The sequence below is a fragment of the Salmo salar genome, chromosome ssa16 (genome assembly GCF_905237065.1).
Source record: "Salmo salar chromosome ssa16, Ssal_v3.1, whole genome shotgun sequence".
Classification (NCBI taxonomy): domain Eukaryota; kingdom Metazoa; phylum Chordata; class Actinopteri; order Salmoniformes; family Salmonidae; genus Salmo; species Salmo salar.
The window spans coordinates 62,412,828-62,433,338 of record NC_059457.1 but is presented as its reverse complement, the minus strand read 5'-3'; the positions used below and the strand labels follow the sequence as shown (position 1 = coordinate 62,433,338).

The 20,511-nt window shown below is 44.1% G+C and overlaps 1 protein-coding gene across 3 annotated transcripts in view; it reads right to left on the bottom strand.

Annotated features, from left to right (window-relative positions):
• Positions 1–3,164: 3,164 nt before the first annotated feature.
• The window catches only part of LOC106574335 (amyloid-beta A4 protein), a 46,495-nt gene continuing 29,148 nt past the window's right edge, over positions 3,165–20,511 (bottom strand). Inside the window, exons 3-16 of one of the 3 annotated variants that reach the window (XM_014150193.2) lie at positions 18,659–18,788; positions 18,409–18,521; positions 16,694–16,878; positions 15,360–15,634; positions 14,746–14,913; positions 11,948–12,081; positions 11,604–11,678; positions 11,255–11,413; positions 10,832–10,960; positions 10,331–10,430; positions 7,003–7,227; positions 6,628–6,773; positions 5,876–6,022; positions 3,165–5,193 (exon numbers count right to left, since the gene is read on the bottom strand). In XM_014150193.2, the coding sequence (XP_014005668.1) occupies positions 5,092–5,193; positions 5,876–6,022; positions 6,628–6,773; positions 7,003–7,227; positions 10,331–10,430; positions 10,832–10,960; positions 11,255–11,413; positions 11,604–11,678; positions 11,948–12,081; positions 14,746–14,913; positions 15,360–15,634; positions 16,694–16,878; positions 18,409–18,521; positions 18,659–18,788 (2,088 nt within the window). In that variant the 3' untranslated portion in view covers positions 3,165–5,091. The remainder of the gene's footprint in view (positions 5,194–5,875; positions 6,023–6,627; positions 6,774–7,002; positions 7,228–10,330; positions 10,431–10,831; positions 10,961–11,254; positions 11,414–11,603; positions 11,679–11,947; positions 12,082–14,745; positions 14,914–15,359; positions 15,635–16,693; positions 16,879–18,408; positions 18,522–18,658; positions 18,789–20,511) is intronic. The other 2 variants (XM_045697544.1, XM_045697546.1) reach the window with 2 other exon arrangements.

Sequence of the window (20,511 nt, the reverse complement as noted above, 5' to 3'; positions counted from 1 at the left end):
TCAGGTCGGTGGACATTCCATCTCTGAAACCCATGATTCGGAGGAACAAGCTGCCCCTCCCAGATTTGTATCCAGCATTGAGCATATCACTTTTAAACCACTTAAAAAAACTATTTGGATATCTGATGGATTTCATTGCGATTTTATACACTCTTATTCCCGCTGATACAGTTGAAGTCAGACCTTAGCCAAATACATTTAAACTCAATTTTCACAATTCCTGACTTTTCATCATAGTAAAAATTGTCTTAGGTCAGTCAGCATCACCACTTTATTTTAAGAATGTGAAATGTCAGAATAATAGTAGAGAGAATGATTTATTTCAGCTTTTATTTCTTTCATCACATTCCCAGTGGATCAGAAGTTTACATACATTCAATTAGTATTTTGTAGCATTGCCTTTAAATTGTTTATCTTGGGTCAAACATTCCGGGTAGCCTTCCACAAGCTTTCCACAATAAATTGGGTGAATTTTTGCCCATTCCTCCTGACAGAGCTGGTGTAACTGAGTTGGGTTTTTAGGCCTCCTTGCTCTCACACACTTTTTCAGTTCTGCCCACACATTTTCTATAGGATTGAGGTCAGGGCTTTGTGATGGCCACTCTAATACCTTGACTTTGTTGTCCTTAAGCCATTTTGCCACAACTTTGGAAGTATGCTTGGGGTCATTGTCCATTTGGAAGACCCATTTGCAACCAAGCTTTAACTTCCTGACTGATGTCTTAAGATGTTGCTTCAATATATATAGGTCTTGGCTGATTTCTTTTGATTTTCACATGATGTCAAGCAAAGAGGCACTGAGTTTGAAGGTAGGAAATACATCCACAGGTACACCTCAAATTGACTCATGTGATGTCAATTAGCCTATCAGAAGCTTCTAAAGCCATGAATTTTCCAAGCTGTTTAAAGGCACAGTCAACTTAGTGTATGTAAACTTCTGGCCCACTGGAATTGTGATACAGTGAATTATAAGTGAAATAATCTGTCTGTAAACAATTGTTGGAAAAATGACTTGTGTCATGCACAAAGTAGATGTCCTAACTGACTTGCTAAAACTATAGTTTGTTAACAAGACATTTTTGGAGTGGTTGAAAAACGAGTTTTAATGACTCCAACATAAATGTATGTAAACTTCCCACTTCAACTGTAACTATTTGTTCAGCACTTTTGAAATATACAGCGACAGAATTGAGAACATGGGGCATTCTTACAGTTTTCTCCCTGTACAACAAGTCGGAACCATAAGATAAATAAAGGGGGTATAGAAGCAGACAATGAAAGTTCTTACAATATTCAATGATTACATTTCTCTAAAACATGCTATAGGCTACATGTGCAGAACAGTAGGCTAAGTTATGAGGGGGAAAGGGACCAAATTATTAGGGTGAGGCACAAGGGCTACTAACAGCTTACTACACAACATACACTTAGTATTACTTTCTTAGCTACAGTATACATATATCCCTGGCATATTACATCATTTATGCAGCAGCATACAAGACATTTTTGGACTCAACTTGTTGTGCTGTGCTCACTTAAGAAGGAAGGTAGCAAACTTTGTCATCAATGTCTTACATTCTCTGGATTTTTGGTGCTTTCAAGACAACTGGGAATGACAACAAGGTCGAATCATGACATCAGTGATCTTCAGGTCGGAGCTCTAGAAAGAGGCCCGAGTTCCCGACTTGGAATTCCGAGTTGTATGACCGAGTTGGAGCTCGTTTTTTTCGGAGTTCCCAGTTGTCTTGAACTGACTGAAGTCTGAGATTTCCCAGTTCCGAGTTTCCAGTTGTTTGAACGTGGCAGAAGTCGTGCTGGATTGAAATCTATATCAGCACCCAAGGTGCTTAAATTTTCGAGCTCTCTCTGTAGATTTTGCTGTGACGTACTGTAGAGTCCCCATGAGTGACAGAACACTGAGCCAATCACAGCACAACTAGAGAACATTACCAACCCCTATGCTCCGTATTTTCCGCTGGTTGCCCCACCATCACAGAAAGCACTGAGCTAGGCCGAAACACCTGCATTTTGGAGCTGCCTTACTCAAGAAAGCAAAAAACTAAACTATTAACTCAATTATACATTTGTTTTTGTTGCAAACTGATATGTGACATGTTATTTGAGCATTAATACATGCAAAGCACGCAAAAAAAAAGTTTATTTTAGCTAAACAGTTGGTGCTCTTCCCCACCTGCCCTGAATGATGGGTCACCACTGGGTATAACATTTGTTTATCTGTAACTTTCGCACTCATTATTCATTCAGGTCTGTCCGCAATTATGGTACTTTGCAGTACATAGGGTGCTTATATACCTTAAAAGGAGCCAATAGTGTACCATATAGTCCACAGGTATAAAATTGTACGTTTAGAAATATATACTTTTGCCTTTTTAGGGTACCACCACAGTGATAAAGCCATTTGTTCTTTTTAAGTGGCAAAAATGTATCTCTTCTCTATATCAAGTCCCTCACATGTACACACCTCTTTGCTATACCAATTTTGACACCAACGAAGCAAATTCAGGGAGAAGCCCAGTCCAGGACTCAAGCCTGGGCACTGCAATTGTCAAGCTAATACCCTAACCATTACAACCAAGAGGTCGCTACAATATTAAATTAGTTATTTGTCACATGCTCTTATGTAAGCCTTTAGAAAGACTTCAGAACTGGCACCAGACATGCTCAAACTTTAATATAACAATACACCACTTTAAACTGGTACAACACATCCATTCAAGGTTAGTGAAAACCCACGTCCACCCTGGGAAGCAGAAATGTACCTTCAAAGGTACATTGCGTATATTGATCTTTTGTAACCCAGGGAACAATACTGTACCCTAACCGTGTCTGTCAACAGTGCCTGCCGACATTTGGACTGCAGTGACCAGAATGAATTGAATGTTAAGTGTGTGTGATTGTGAATCCACACACATGGGTAATTAAGGTGTGGTCTTTGTGCATCCACTAGGGGACAACACTTATTTTTTCTCCTTTGGTACCTTCAGTATCAGTAGAAAACAAAATCTAGATCAGGGAATCATTTGGTCCTGTGCTTAAAAGGAGGTAGTGCATAATTCATAAACACACACTATAATTCTAATGGGCGTTGACGGCAGTGAAAATATCCAACCCCCAAGACTTAGGAGCCATGACTCAGTGAGAGCTGTATGTAGATTCAAAACTTTATTTATGGAATACAGTGTAGAAAGCATTTTTCCAGTCAAAGCAAATGGCTTGCACAATTACACACAGTGGAAATAAAGCCACAGAGAAATAAAAAGAAAGAAACCCTGCTCCCTCTAATTCCATACTGCCTTATTCTGGCTATAGTGAGGTAATGCATCCTCTGAAAACCCAAGCAAAGGACTGACCCACCTGCAGCAGTGTGTGATGCACAGCTTTACACACCACCACAACACTGCCTACCTCTAGTACTGTGTCGCAAAATGGCACCCTATCCCCAGCCGATATTTTGCACTACTCCTCACTGAAACTGTAGTCCATCCAATTGATGGCCCGGCTACCCCCTAAAAGTTGCCTTATAGGCAATGGTAGAGGTCGTCGTATGGCTGGCTCTAGACAAGTGCTTGAGAGAGGTGAGTAGCATGTGTGAAGTATGGGAAAGACGGGAGGAGGGTGGTTGGAAATTCATTTTACAGACTGATTGTCTGACTATCCATCTGGAACAGCTAGTAATTCCCTCTACCTCAATTCTTCCTTCTCTCAATCTTTCACATGCACACCCCCCAGGCACTGATCCTGCTCTGTTTATAGTCTCAGCAGAGAGAGAAAGATGAGCCGAAGAAAGGAACCGATTGGGAAGAGTAAGTAAGCCCAAAATGGTATTGGGTTGTTCTTGTATATCACAAACAATGTACAGAGAAGAGTGTTGTTTATTTCTGCAGAAACATAGAACCAGAACAAGAACACTAACTAGACTGGAGAACACACACAGAATCATCCACCCCCCTCCCTCCATTCTCCCCTTCCCCCGGCTGGAACCAGCCTCCCCGCCACATCTTAAAAAAAAAAAAAACACGACAACATGGAATAAAAAAAAAAAAAAGAAATACAAAATTAAATAGGGCTGCAAAACGCAATAGGATGTCAACGCAATAAACTAAAGATAATAATCAAATCTAATAATAATAATAATTATAATAATATACAGATCTAGCCAGCCCCCCGCAGTTTTAGGAACATAGCATGGTTGAAAAAAAACAAGGAAGAAACTTTCAAATCCAAAAATCACAGATCTCTTACAGTGTATTTAACATGATATCCAAGCAGAGCCCATTCACCGAGATTCATATACATTTTTTATCCAACGTCATTTAAGTCACGTGATCACGAGAAAGATAAATGTACAATCCTGCTAGAATGAGTATCTCTATGTGAGAATCTCTGGAGACGCAGAAAGATATTTTTATTTACCAATAATAACCCCGTCGTAATTTTTGTCATCATGCACTAAATAGGAACAGCTACTTTGTTACATTACACACAATTTTAAAAAAGACATTTTTTTTCTCTTTACATATGATTTTTTTCTTCTAATTTTCATTTATTTTTTGAAAAACAAAACTGGAAACGATAGAATAACTAAAATAAAGAGCTCATTCAGAGTACATCATCATCATTATCATTTTAGCCTTGTGTGACCTAACACAGCACAGCTGTCGTATGAACGCACAGAGAAGGAAAGCGGGAGGAAGGAAGGATAGGAGGAGGCTTCATTGACCTCACCTATTCCCCAGTGTATAGAGAGAATGCAGTAGTGTAATAGGGGACAGTGTGGCTGGCACTACAGCCAGAGAATGCACCCTTAAATAACTGGTCTGGAGTCAGATCTCCCTACCGAAGTCCATTACTCAACTCATTTCAAGTCAAACTAAAAACTGACTCTGGACCAGTGTTGAAGGGGACAGTCTCCATCTACACCAGGAGTGATAGTGGTGCCTGGTTCCAACCTGCACTGCTTGAGGGTAGGATAGGGTTGGTTTGGAGTGGGGATAGTGTTAAGGGCGTAGGGGTGTGGAGGGTTAGAGGGGTTGGGTAGAGGTCAAAGGGGTGAGGGGGGTTTGTCATTCCTTAGTTCTGCATCTGCTCAAAAAACTTGTAGGTGGGGTTCTCATAGCCGTTTTGCTGCATCTTGGACAGGTGGCGCTCCTCAGGGGTGACTGCTGCATCCACCTGCAGAACAGAGAGAGATGTGTTACACACAAAATATGGTATGCCCACGTACACCAGGGGTGTCAAAGTCATTCCACGGAGGGCAAAGTGTCTGCGGGTTTTTGTTTTTTCAGTTCAATTAAGACTTAGACAACCAGGTGAGGGAAGTTCCTTACTAATTAGTGACCGTAATTCATCAATCAAGTACAAGGGTGGAGCGAAAACCCACAGACAGTCGTCCCTCCGTGGAATGAGTTTGACATGTGTCATACACTATTGCCGTTTTTTTGTTGTTGTTGTTGTTAAACGAGCGGGGGCGGTTCCCACTCCTTACATGTTTACTGATGCAGTAGGATGGATTCGTACCCATGCTGACACGGTACATGTGCACTGTTTACCTTCTACACAGACTTTAGATTCAAGTCTCAAACAAACTCAAACAGAAAGAGACAGGAAACACTGAGCCAAAGTCAAAAACAGTACATGCATGCATAGCATATATTTTACTATCCTTGTAGAGACCTAAAATTGATTTCCATTCAAAATCCTTTTGTCCTAATCACAAACCTAACCCTACCTCCTAACCCTAGCCTTTCTTCTCGTGGGAGAATTTCCCTTGTTTCACTTGTGGGGACGTTTAGGGGATTTCCGGTACCCACTAGGATAGTAATACAAGTCCACACACATCTCCTCTACCCCTCACCTCGACGACTCCGTGGTGGATGGATGTGTACTGCTTCTTCCTCAGCATCACCAGGGTGATGACGATAACGGTCGCTATGACGACGCCTCCCACCATCAGCCCGATGATGGCGCCCTTGTTAGAGCCGACATCCTCGGCGAAGAACACCTAGAGAGAGGAGAGAAACAGAGGGAGAGTGAGAAAAAGAGGGACTGTAAATCACACTGCACAACCAATCACAAATACTGACTGGATTTATGGAGACAGGTCTGGGGTCAGGAGTTCAAGGCATTAAGGTGAAATTAAGTTGGAGAGTAGGAATAATTTGGGGTTTGGACGGAATACAAAAGACATGATTAAGGTTTTTTCCTTATTTAATGAGGAAAATTATAAATGTATAAAAGATTTAATTGGGCACGAAACTCATATTTGGAAGTGTGAATGTGTGTGTGTGTCGCGTTTTCAATTTCAGACAGTGTTCATCTGAGGACAATTATAAATTAGCGCTGGTGTGAAACTAAGATCCTGGCATCGCAGACGCCAGTTACCAACCCTGGTTGTCTCGGCAGGCCTTGGTTACCATGTCAATGGTCAGCCAATACATATGGATATACCCATATGGGCATGGATACAGTCATGGATATGTCTGGGATAACTCCATGATGCTTGCATCTGTGGCCATTTATGAAAAGAGTGCAAATATACAAAATGGAGTGGTGTATGTGTACCAGCTTTGGTGGTATGTGTGTGTGTGTGTGTGTGTGTGTGTGTACCAGTTTCTGGTGGTGCACTTCGAATCCAGTGCTGTGCCTCTCCTCTGCCTCCATCCTGAGCTCAGGGATCTCCTCTGGCTTCAGACCAGACACTGGTCGTGTTGGAAAGCCTCTATCAGGAATAGGGCGGGCATCCACAGGTTCAACTTGGGAGAGAGCGAAAGTGAAAAGGGAGGATGAGTATTTTCTTAATATAGTTTCACTACAATCAGTTATGGATCCGGTACATACATGCATACATAACATGGTTCTATGTATAGTACACCTACCCTGGTTCTGTCTGTTCCCACCCTGATTCTGGGTGTATACCCTGGTAGTCTGTACTATCACTACCCTGATTCTGGGTGTATTGATCATAGCTTTAGGCACACCTACCCTGGATATCTGTGTTGACCTGGTTGAAGCTCTCGGGGTGGATGAAGCCCAGTCCGTCCAGGCCCATGTCCAGGTCTTCTTCCTGGGGCAGCAGGTCCAGGGTAGCCCTGGTGCTGTCTGGAAGACTATCGGGCATCAGGGCGTCATTGCCGTAGCTCACCCGCACGTCACTCTGCAGGTTGGACAGCTGCTGGGCCATATCTGCCTGCTCTTTCTGCAACAACTCTGGAGAGGGAAGGAGAGAGGGAGGGGAACAGGAGATGGAGGAAAAGGAAGAGAATAAGGTGGGAGAAAGACAGCAGCAGAGAGAGGATGAAGAGAGAGAGATAAGAATAGAAAGGGGAGGATGGAAGGTGTAAGAAACAAGGAAAACCAGGGTAGAGAGAAAAGGAGAGAAAACAACGTTGCAGTAGAGTGGTAAATGACTAACTGAACAATTACGATTATTTATTAGTACATACAAAGACAACAATAAAATAGGATCACTAGAATATGGATAAGTCCCAAATGGCCACCATTTCCTATATACAGCGCATACGGAAAGTATTCAGACCCCTTTACAATTTTCCATGTTTTGTTACGTTATAGCCTCAGGGACTATGGTGGTCTGCTTGAAACATGTAGGTATTACAGGCTCAGTCAGGGAGAGGTTGACTATGTCAGTGAAGACACTTGCCAGTTGGTCCGCGCATGCTTTGAGTACATGTCCTGGTAATCCATCTGGCCCCGCGGCTTTGTGAATGTTGACCTGTTTAAAGGTTTTATTCACATCGGCTACCGAGAGCGTTATCACACAGTCATCCAGAACAGCTGGTGCTCTCAAATGCTTCTGTGTTGCTTGCCTCGAAGTGTGCATAAAAAAGGCATTTAGCTCATCTGGTAGGCTTGTGTCACTGGGCAGCTCGCGTCTGGGTTTCCCTTTGTAGTCCGTAATAGTTTAAGCCCTGCCACATCCAATGAGCGTCAGAGCCAGTGTAGTAGGATTCAATCTTAATCCTGTATTGACGCTTTGCTTGTTTGATAGTTCGTCTGAGGGCATAGCGTGATTTCTTATAGGCGTCCAGATTAGTGTCCCACTCTTTGAAAGCGGCAGCTCTAGCCTTTAGCTCGATGCGGATGTTGCCTGTAATCCATGTCTTCTGGTTGGATATGTACGTACGGTCACTATGGGGACGACGTCGTCGATGCACTTATTGATGAAGCCGATGACTGAGGTGGTATACTCCTCAATGCCATTGGATGAATCCCGGGAACATATTCTAGTCTGTGCTTGCAAAACAGTCCGCTCCATCTGACCACTTCCGTATTGAGCAAGTCACTGGTACTTCCTGCTTTAGTTTTTGCTTGTAAGCAGGAGGATAGAATTATGGTTGGTTTTGCCAAATGGAGGGCAGGGAAGAGCTTTGTATGCGTGGAGTAAAGGTTGTCTAGAGTTTCTTTTCCTCTGGTTGGACATGTGACATGCTGGTAAAAATGTGGTAAAACTGATTTAAGTTTGCCTGCATTAAAGTCTCTGGCCACTAGGAGCGATGTTTCTGGGTGAGCATTTTCTTGTTTGCTTATGGCCTTATAGAGTTGGTTGAGTGCACGCTTAGTGCCAGCATAGGTCTTTGGTGGTAAATAGACAGCTACGAATAATACAGATGAGAACTCTTGGTAGATAGTGTGGTCTACAGCTTATCATAGGGTACTCTACCTCAGGCGAGCAATACCTCTAGACTTCTTTAATATTAGACATCGTGCACCATCTGTTATTGACAAACAAAAAAAAGACACACACCCCCACCCCTCGTCTTACAAGTCATAGCTTCTCTGTCAGACTGTTCTCTCTGCTACCGCACGGCAAACAGTACCGGAGCGCCAAGTCCAGCTCCAAAAGGCTTCTTAACAGCTTCTACCTCCAAGCCATAAGACTCCTGAACAGCTAATCAAATGGCTACCCGGACTATTTGCATTGTCCCCATCTCCATTATTATTCTGCTGGTAATCTCTGTTTACTATCCATGCATAGTCACTTTACCTCTACCTACATGTACATATTACCTTAATTACGTCGACTAACCAGTGCCCCTGCACATTGACTCTGTACCGGTACCCCCTATATATAGCATCTCGCTACTGTTATTTTATTGTTGCTCCTTAATTATTTTTCTATTTGTCTTATTTTTTACTTCAGTTTATTTTTTTAAATTGCATTGTTGGTTAAGGGCTTGTAAGTAAACATTTCACTGTAAGGTCTACACCTGTTGTATTCAGTGCACGTGACAAATAACATTTGATTTGAAGACAACGCAGCAGTGGCTTTGAGACAAGTCTCTGAATGTCCTTGAGTGGCCCAGCCAGAGCCCGGACTTGAACCCGATCGAACATCTCTGGAGAGACCTGAAAGATAGCTGTGCAGTGACGCTCCCCATCCAACCTGACAGAGCTTGAGAGGATCTGCAAAGAAGATTGAAAGAAACTCCCCAAATCCAGGTGTGCAAAGCTTGTAGCGTCATACCCAGGAAGACTCAAGTCTGTAATCGCTGCCAAAGGTGCTTCAACAAAGTACTGAGTAAAGGGTCTGACTACTTATGAAATTGTGATTTTTTTATTTTATACATTTGTAAAAATGTATAAAAAACTGTTTTTGCTTTGTCATTATGGGGTATTGGGTGTAGATTGATGAGGGGGAAAAACGATTTAATCCATTTTAGAATAAGGCATTTTTAACAGAATGTGTAAAAAGTCAAGGGCTCTGAATACTTTCAGAATGCTCTGTAGGTACCTTATGGGCCCTGGTCAAAAGCAGTGCACTATATAGGGAATAGGGTACCATTTGGGACCCACACTAAGTCTTCCTCAGGCACTTCACTTGAAACACAATGTCACACTCTGTTCTCATTTGTTTTAATGAAAGGAGAAAAGCAAACCAACGTCTGTTGCTGGGAGGCGGTATGTGTGTGTGTGCAGAGGGCAAGGGAGCAGCCTGAGAGCGGAAACTAGACAGAGTCTGAGACTGACTCAGACACAGATGGTTCGGTGACGCACACAACTCAAGACCCAGACAAACAGAGAGGGAGGGAGGGAGTGGGAAGGAGAAGTTATAGTTATTGATTTGATGGAGGTGTAGGTGAAAATTGAGAGATGTCACGATGTTATATGATTATCTGTATCACGAATGACAGTAAAAATGGATGAGGGTTTTGTGGATATAAACTATGGATAGTGGTTGGTGACAGTGTGGATGAGGGCAGGTTACTGGTTCATATCAGTTAATGCTTGCACACAGACCTGGTCAACCTTTACCTGGTTAATGAAGGAGATGAGACTGAAAATCAACACTCACCAACTTGGTCCTGGATATCGTCGGCCACTCCGGGCACCTTGTAGAGCAGACCCAGGGACTGGTTCATCCTCTCCTCAATCACACGCAGGTGGGTCAGTACCTACAAGTATATTTGAATGCTATTTAATAAAAGTTCTCTGTGAGCCTTACATGTCAGGAAGTTACCAAAATACCCTTCAGTGGTGTATAGGTGTTTATGTGTGTGAGCACATTTGTCATTGGGAGTGGATGAGAACTGTTGTTTCTAGGTTTATTATTTTATTTGGTACAAATGGCTAATATTTTTTTGTTTCTGCACTGGAGAGGAGTAGAAGGCGCTCAACCAACGTGAAACGAGGTGCATGCAAAAAGTAATAAGAGCGTCAATAAAAATCTTTATTCATCTAATTCAAGCTCAAATCAAATCGTTTCGGCCTTCACGAGAATGACAACAAAATTACTGTCACCATGTAAAACACATTAAAATGTGTTTAAAAAAAGGGGCCTTAGTGGGCTTATTACCTGGGGTCGGATCTGTGCGGCCTTCTTGGGGTCGACCATGCGGACGTGCTCAAAGTGTTTAAGGGTGTGCTGTCTGTCCTTCTGCTCTGCACGGACATACTTCTTCAATAGGCTGAACACATGACGAGGCTAGAGAGAAAGGGGGGGGGGGGTTAGAGGGAAGGAGAGAAGGGAAAAAGTGAGAGGGAGAGCGAGATATGAGTCAGAACGTCGGTCTGTGTGGGAGGAGTAAGACAATGGTAGGATGATCCATATCTACTGTATGTGTCTGTATAGTGTGTGTGTCCGTACCCTGGGTGGGTGGCTGGGACTGCAGGGCGATTAGCTGGCTCTACAGGGCCATTAGCTGGCTCTACAAGGCCAGGCAACCAAGTGTGTCTGTACTCTCTTCCTGTGTGTTTATACTCTGTACGCTCTACCTACCCTGGGTGGTTCGGCCTGCAGGGAGGTCAGGTAGCTCTCCAGGGCCAGGCGGCGATGGTCATTGAGCAGGGCCTCAACCCGGGCCATGTGAGTCTCAACCAGCTGCTGCCTCTCACTGGCTGCCTCCTGCTCCAGGGCCTCCACCTTCTCCTGGAAACGCTGTGTGATAGGTTCACGATAAGACACACATCGTATATGATACACACACACAAATAAAAATGATAGACAGTAAGAATCCCTAACACCACCACGCTATTATCAAATATTTCAGACACACAACACCTATGGACATTGACAGTCACTGATTTAGCATTTATTAATATGTTTGAGTATCCTCTGTGTGTCTGACCTGGATGACAGCCTTCTTATCAGCACGAGGTAGACTCTTGGCCTCCCTCTCTGCCTCCTCCCACTCCCTCATCACCTACACACATGCAAGAAGAAAGACAGGTTACTGCTGTATCTAACCCCTTCCTCTCCCTACCCTTCTCTTTCCTTCCATGTATTTTCACCTCGACAGTGTCTTCGCTTCCATCCTTCCCTCTCCCTTCCTCACTCTCGACCCTCCCAACCTCACCCCTTCTACTCTCAACCTCTCCTTCCCTCCCCCTTTCCCCCGTTCTTCCACCCTCCACCTTTGCCCCCCCCCACTTCTCTTCTCTGACCTTACACTTCCCGCTCCCTCCATCTTACCTGGGACATCCTCTCGCGGTGTTTGGCCTCCAGGCTCTCCTTGGCCTTGGCGAAGTGGGCGTGTTCGTTGTCATCCCCGGGCGTCTCCAGATAACGGTCCACGGCGTCGGGAGAGCTGGGGGTGCCGGTGGGCACTGGGTGGTGGAGGAGCAGGGTAGATGGACATGGAGGAGAGGGGTAAGGGTGAGAGTGTAATTGAGGAGAGAGATGGAGAGAAATTTTGAAAATTACTTCTATAATATGGTCTTCAGATATCCCCATCATTCCTTCACCTCCCCCCATTCCTTTTTCTGTTTCATTGCTTTCTTCTTCAAAATCCAGACCTTTTCCAGAGTGATTTACAATAAGTGCCTTCAGATTACTTGATTTGATTGCAATAAGGAACCGGAGGCCAATAAATACCAATAAACAAAGTAAAAACACAGAAGTTCCAAACTACCAACACTATATAGCAGCTCCATAATAGCAGACACTAAGGCTAGGTGATCAATAATAACGTTAGCAACAACAGGTTGGTTAGTGATTCATCGAGCGAGTGAACGAGAGTAAACAATACAGAGTAAAAAAGCAGAGGTGTGCGTTTGAAGGGTGGTTTGGGTGTCTCTGTCCTGGTTGGAGGACTCCAGATTTCCTGCTTGTTCCCTCCTGATTCTGGGAATCTTACAACCGCGATTTCTGCAAAACCTTTTTGGGTAGTTACCAGAATTCTTTTAATCCTAGTCTCTTCCATTAATGTGACTGCCATAGACATTCCAAGTCATTTGGATGTGTGATTAAAACCCTCTCTAGAATATAGTTACTTTAGCAATTCCCCTATTTATTCTACTACAGAAGAACCTGCTAAAAAGCTGTTATGCCTTAAGGCTGGGATACCTTGCATGACCTGTATCTATCTGTTTGACATTAAAAAGTAAAAATCGCTTTCATTTATGTAATATCATTCTGAGTGTAACGATGTTGTGAAATACCCTCAGGTTAAACAGAGTATGTATGTGTGTGTATAACATTACGTGACATACCCATCATCAGTCCTTGGTTAAAGTCCTTAATTTAACATGAAACTGCATAAATTTATTATTTCTTACATATATACATCAATTAAGCGTTGATTTGATACTTCGGAACCTGTGTGTGTGTGTGTGTGTGTGTGTGTGTGTGTAGCTTGTTTTTAGTTTGTCTCCCAGAGATTAGCACATGACTTCATTTCACAGACACTCAATAGTCTGTGAAATGTCTAAATTGGACTCTGCCCTGTGTTCGGTCTATGTGGCCATGATGTAATTAATGGATACAGTCATACAAGCTAAGCCTAAACAAGGGAGTCCCGTCTTTAGGTCTGACCGCAGTGTGATCCCTTGGCTTTGACCCCACTGAACGCTTGTTGATCATGCAGTGACCGCTCAACGACCATGTGAAAGGTGAGGGAGTGTGTGAGGGTAGAGGGTTGCTAGTTGGTGGAAACACAAGCTGTAGTCTTGTTCCCATACTACAGAACTGTCTTTCACACCTCCAATACGTTCAACCAAGTGGAAATCTCACACGCGCGTGCATACCCGCACAGAATTTCAGAGGCTGCTACAGAGAAGGTGAGATGGAGTGAAAAACAGAATTAGTGAGAAGACTGTATAGAAAGTAAGGGGGGGGGGGAGGTGAGAGTGAACCGTCGCTGGTTGGATCATATGTTCTCGTTCACACACACACACACACACACACTGCCTCCAACACTCAAATCAGCGTGAGAGAGAAACCCACAGTGTTCGGTCATACGGAATCAGTGGAAAAACAGGTGAAATCACTTGTTAGTGTCTTCTAAAACCCACAAACAGGTTAAAAGATTAGTGTGTGTGTGTGAATGTATTCGTCCATGTGTACAGTAAACTAGGGTTGGGCGGTATCTAGATTCAGTCATACCGTTTCTGTACCATACCGGGGTATACAGTATTACTGAATATGCACACAGGGGGGGGTTCTATTTTTTTTTTTAAAGCGACCCAAAACAATTTAGGTAACAAGCTTCATCTTTACATCTAGCCCCTTAGCTAGCAGTTAGCAAACCGGATAACATTTATTTGACACATCTTAGATTTGTTATATTTATACTTATGGTTGGTTATAAGCCGTGGTGTAGCACACAACCCCACAAGACAGGGGTATAGTATATACACACATACATATTATTTTTAACGGTATTGAAAATCATACTGTCTGTATTTCAAAATACCCCTGTATACGGTATATCGCCCAAGCCTACAGTAAACACACAATGCTTGAGTGGTTAGCGAGCATGGTTAGCGACTAGCTGACATGGTTATTGTAGTTAGCACCAAGGTAGCCAGACGGCTAGGGCCAGATGCTAGCTTGATGGCTAACCAGAAACTAGCTAGCAGATGTGAACACTAACAGTGCTACACACAGACAGACAATTAGGCAAGAAGCTCTGCTGTCCGTGTGACTGACTTACTGATGATGCTGCAGACAGAGACAGTAGAACAAGATGTAGTTAAGTGAGACCACAGGTTAGTGAGAACTAGCGTGGTTAACAGCTAGCTAGTCAGAGATAACTAGCCGGCATGGACACTACACGCAGACAGACAAGTAGTCTGTGTGACTGACTTACTAACAGTGCAGCCAGGCAGTACAAGTGGTGGTTAGTGAGACCAGAGGTTAGCATGTAACGTGAAGTAGTATTAGCGTGGTTAGCAGCTAGCTAGCCAGAGGGCTAACGGCAGAGGCTAGCTTTCAGACGTGGACACGCAGACAGACAGGTAGACAGGACGCTGTCTGTGTGACAGACTTACTGACGTTGCTGCATACAGACAGGCAGTACTCCTCCGACTCAAAGTTATTGCGGTTGCCACCGCAGCCGCCATAGATGAACTGGGCACAGCGGCCCTCCTCGTGGTCAAAGTACCAGCGTGCAAGCATGGCACGGCATGGGCCCGTCTCCGCATTCGACCAACACACCTCTGGTGGGGGGGGGCGAGGAGCCGTCAGCATACGCACACACACAGGGTGAGTCCCAAATGGCACCCGGCCTATTCCCTACATAGGCCTCTGGTCAAAAGTAGTGCACTATGGGACCTGGTCAAAAAGTAGTGGACTATATAGGGAATAAGGTGCCATTTGGAAAGCATACTTATAATCTTACAGGCATGAGCATACCAATGGTGTGTGAATTTACACACAAACACACTACTGTAATGTCATACACTCGGGTGAAATATGGGGGGGGTGGAATGGGGGGGAGATTTTGCTGAATTCCTACTGATTTACAGTGGTAAGTTTATGGATTGGCTCCCCCCCCCAATTCCACCCCTGCATACACTCACTCAACCATTAAATAGACAAGCAGAGTAAAATGGACAGTAAATGATGTACACACACGGCCCCTGGCCTTCCCAGTTCCTCTCACCTCTGACCACTTCCTCCACAGACTCAGTGGTAGTAGTTGTCGTGGTAGTCATTGCGATGTTGGTGGTGGGCTCGCTATCGTCGCGCTCGTCAATGACGTCGTCGTCGTCATCATCATCCTCCTCCTCCTCGTCGTCCTCGTCCCCGTCTCCATCCTGGTCGTTGTCCAGCACCTCATCATCTTCCTCTACCATGGCAGGGGCCGGCTCCTCCTCCTCTTCCTCCTGTTGCTGCTGGGGCGTGGATTCAGCTGGCTCTGCTGCCCCCCTTGCCATACTGAGAGAGGGGTGGAGGGAGGGAGAGAGGGATGGAGGTAGGTGGAGAGAGGGAGCGAAATAGGGGGGGTGAGGATGTGTGTGAGTAATGTTATGAGTGAGTGTACTGCATGTGTGTGATAAAATAATTTATATGTTTAAGGTTGACTAAATGATTCCACCCTGAAAATGTATAACTGAGTGATAAGACTAATTCTATAACTGTGTGTGCATAGGACAAGCTAAGACTTTACTATTTAGCAATGTAAGTGAGACATTCAAGGAAAAGGGGAACTGTTAACTGACAGCAGACAACTTGTGACCACTGTGAAACTGATAACAGGAAGGTCTCCCCAAACCTTTAGGCTTACAGTAGATTATGTAACATGTGCAGGATGTGATAAGCAATGTATATGTGGTAGAAAACTTGTAAACAGCAGTGTTAGAGAGGGGCATTGATATGACCAAATGTCAGGTATAAAAGGCTGTGTACATTGTATGAGATTCAGAGCCCTCTTGAATAAACATTGTTGACTATTGTAAGCTGTACCGCCGTCTGTCATTTAACCAGAATCTTACAAACTCTGGGGTGCAGACTGAGTAGTTTAATTGAAGTTCAGTTTATGAACATTGGGAACAGAATTCTCATGACAGTGTGAGTGCTAGTATAAGTAGAACCTCGTTCCCAGACACTTCTGCCTAAATGGGCAAAAAGTCTGGTGGACCAGCGTGTCAAACTTGGCCGCTGTTAGCCAACACAGAAAGACCGGTAGAAACTCCAGGCGCATAGGCATTGGCTTAATGTACCAACCAATCATCTCCCACAGCACCTTCCCCCTAGCTCTCCCCTGTATGCGTCTTGCGCACTTCAGTTTACGTTGCGCCTCGCAGTCGTGTGATTAGCTAAAATTACATAACAAATACTTTACTCAGTAGGTCACTCCCATAGAATTCTATGGTCTGTCCCACTAAGGCCAACTTTGAATCGTTGATATCCCAGGCTGATATGCACTGTGCGCAATAGCCTGGGGACGAGGACAGTATGAATGTAAGTGAGTACCGTATGAGCTCCTGTGTGTACCTGTTGTCAGTGTAGTCAGTCTCGGCTCCTCCCCACCACACATCCGAGTCGTCCTCGTCCTGCTCAGTGCTGTCGGTCTCCCTGTCTGACGGACAGCACACAAACTCCACCCCCCGGAAACGGTCGATGCCGCACGGCAACAGCATCCCGTAGTCGTGGAGATTTAAAGTGCGGTCTCCACAGGACTGGGTGAGAGAGGGATGGGGCAGTTAAATCAAGGGCTGCGTGTTTCAAGAGTAGGAGTGCTGATCTAGGATCAGTTCCCCCCCGTCCATGTCATTCATGGTGATGTAAAAGGCAAAACTGATCCTAGATCGGTACTGAGATAATTGATCCATACTGCTCCAGGTTTTGTTAATTATACACTACATGACCAAAAGTATGTGGACACCTGCTTGACAAACATTCATTACAAAATCATGGGCATTAACATGGAGTTGGTCCCCCCTTTGCTGCTATAAACAGCCTCCACTCTTATGGAAAGGCTTTCAACTAGATGTCGGAACATTGCAGCGGGGACTTGCTTACATTCAGCCACAAGAGCATTAGTGAGGTCGGGCACTGACGTTGGGCGATTAGGCCTGGCTTGCAGTCAGCGGTCCAATTCATCCCAAAGGTGTTCAATGGGGTTGAAGTCAAGGCTCTGTGCAGGCCAATCAAGTTCTTCCACACTGATCTCGACAATCCATTTCTGTATGGCCATCGCTTTATGCACGGGGCATTGTCATGCTGAAACAGGAAAGAGCCTTCCCCAAACTGTTGCTACAAAGTTGGAAGCACAGAATTGTCTAGAATGTTGTAGGATTACGATTTCCAGTCACCGGAACTAAGGGGCCTAGGCCGAACCATGGAAAACAGCCCCAGACCATTATTCCTCTTCCAAACTTTACAGTTGGTACTACGCATTGGGGCATGTAACGTTCTCCAGGCATCCGCCAAACCCAGATTAGTCCGTTGGGCTGCCAGATGGTGAAGCTTGATTCATTACTCCGTAGAACACGTTTCCACTGCTCCAGAGTCCAACGGCGGCGAGCTTTACACCACTCCAGCCAACACTTGGCATTGCACATGGTGATCTTAGGCTTGTGTGCGGCTGCTTGGCCCATGAAGCGCCCGACGAACAGTTGTTGTGCTGACCTTGCTTCCAGAGGCAGTTTGAAACTCGGTAGTAAGTGTTGCAACCGAGGACAGATGATTTTGACACGCTACGCGCTTCAGCACTCGGCGGGGTCATTCAGTAAGTTTGTGTTGCCTAACACTTCGCGACTGAGCCGTTGTTGCTCCTAGACATTTCCCTTCACAATAATAACACTTATAGTTATAGACCCGGGCAGTTCTAGCAGGGCAGAAATTTGATTTTATACACCTGTCAGCAACAGGTGTGGCAGAAATAGCAGAATCCACTAATTTAAAAAGGGTCCACATACTTTTGTATAACTATACACTAATTTCATAGATGTTTTTGTTTTATGCACTTCAGGGTGGTGTATATGGGGATAGTATATGGCCTACATGAACTATTAAGTACTCTGTATCCAACTAAGATAGATAAAGATAAGAAAACGTTTTCTTATTTTACCCTGTAAGACAAACAGACATACAAACAATCAAGACAGACAGAGGGGCAACACTTGTGGGTGCGCCCCTGCCCCTACTGCAGATGGAGTGGCTTTCTGTAAAATGTGTAGCATGTATGCGTGTACGCGTGATCTCACCTCTTTGGCCACAGTGTGCCAGTGCAGGTGGCTCTCACACATGTCCATGCGCTCCTGGTGCAGGAACTTGCACTTATCAGGAACCAGCAGGGCATCACTGACAAACTCCCCCACTGCAACATACACAGACAGAGCCAAATATACAGACATAAGAAAAGAAAGAAAAATAAAAAAGCCAACAAAATAACCACTTTTTACTAAGGGATGGAACTGAAATAGTACAAACGCACACATAAATCTCAATTTATACCTAGGCATCGGTAGGGCACCACGATGTGCAGGTGACTGCGGCACTGCTTGCGGCCCTTCTTGCACCAGTTCTGGACGCTGACTGGCTGGTTGGCCTCCACCACGTTGGTGATCTGCAGCTCAGGGTATACCTGGGAGAAGAAAAAACACGGAGTCTGTCTATCATTATCTCCTTTCACCCCCCCATCCCATTTTCTATCTATGATTGATCTCTCCCTCTCCACATCCCTCTCTCCCACATCACTACCCATCTGTCCCACCAGCCGTTCACAGGGCGGTGAGCACTCTTTCGCTCTCTCCCAATCACTATTCGTCTACATCCTCCCATCTGTCCCTACCATCCAGTCACAGCCCTCTTTCTCACTTACTACCAATGCCTCTCTCCCCCTCCCCATTATATAGTGTATTGATATTGTGCGTAGGTCCCGTGTGGCTCAGTTGGTAGAGCATGGCACTTGCAACGCCTGGGTTATGGGTTCGATTCCCATGAGGAACTAGTACGAACAAATATGAAAATGTATGCACTCACTACTGTAAGTCCCTCTGGATAAGATTATCTGCTAAATGACATAAATGTGTATTTAGTATGGTGACCTAACAAAATGTATTTCTATGGATATTATAGTTGGTCCTCTGTAGCTTAGTTGGTAGAGCATGGCACTTGCAATGGCAGAATACTGATACTACTAATAATAATAATGTTGGTGCTTACAATTGTCCCATTTCATACGCGTGCAAGTGTGTATTATACGCATGTGTGAATTGGAAATTCGTTTTTTGCATATTCCACTCCCCCTGAGATACCCTCGGAGAGTGCCATTACTGACAGTGACCCTGGAGCAATTAGGGTTAAGTGCTTTGCTCAAGGGCACGTCAGATTTTTCACAGAGTCGGCTCAGGGATTCAAATCAGCGACCTTTTGGTTACTGGCCCAACACTCTTAAAGGGATACTTTGGGATTTTGCCAACGAGGCTACTATCTAATTCTCTAGAGTCAGATGAACTCGTGGGTAACATTATGTCTCTGTGTCCAGTATGAAGGAAGTTAGGGGTAGTTTCGCAAGCTAATACTGACTAGCGTGTAGCGCAATGACTGGAAGTCTATGGGTATCTGCTAAAAATGTATGCGCGCTTGACTAAGTCACCTTTGAATAAAAGCGTCTGCAAAATGGAATACATTTTATTATTAAACACTACCAGTCAAAAGTTTTAGAACACCTACTCATTTCAAGGGTTTTTCTTTATTTTTACATTGTACAATAATAGTGAAGACATCAAAACTATGTAACCAAAAAAAAAAAAAAAAAAAGGGTTAAACAAATAAAAAAACATTTTATATTTGAGATTCTTCAAATCGCTACCCTTTGCATTGATGCCAGCTTTGCACACTCTTGGAATTCTCTCAACCAGCTTCATGAGGTAGTCACCTGGAATGCATTTCAATTAACAGGTGTGCCTTGTTAAAAGTTTATTTGTGGAATTTCTTTCCTTCCTAATGCGTTTGAGCCAATCACTTGTGTTGTGACAAGGTATACAGAAGATAGCCATATTTGGTAAAAGACCAAGTCCATATTATGGCAAGAACAGCTCAAATATGCAAAGAGAAACGACAGTCCATCATTACTTTAAGACGTGAAGCTCAGTTATTACGAAAAATTTCAAGAACTTTGAAAGTTTCTTCAAGTGCAGTAGCAAAAACCATCAAGCGATATGATGAAACTGGCTCTCATGAGGACTGCCACAGGAATGGAAGACCCAGAGTTATCACTGTTGCAGAGGATAAGTTCATTAGAGTTACCAGCCTCAGAAATTGCAGCCCAAATAAATGCTAAACACAGTTCAAGTAACAGACAT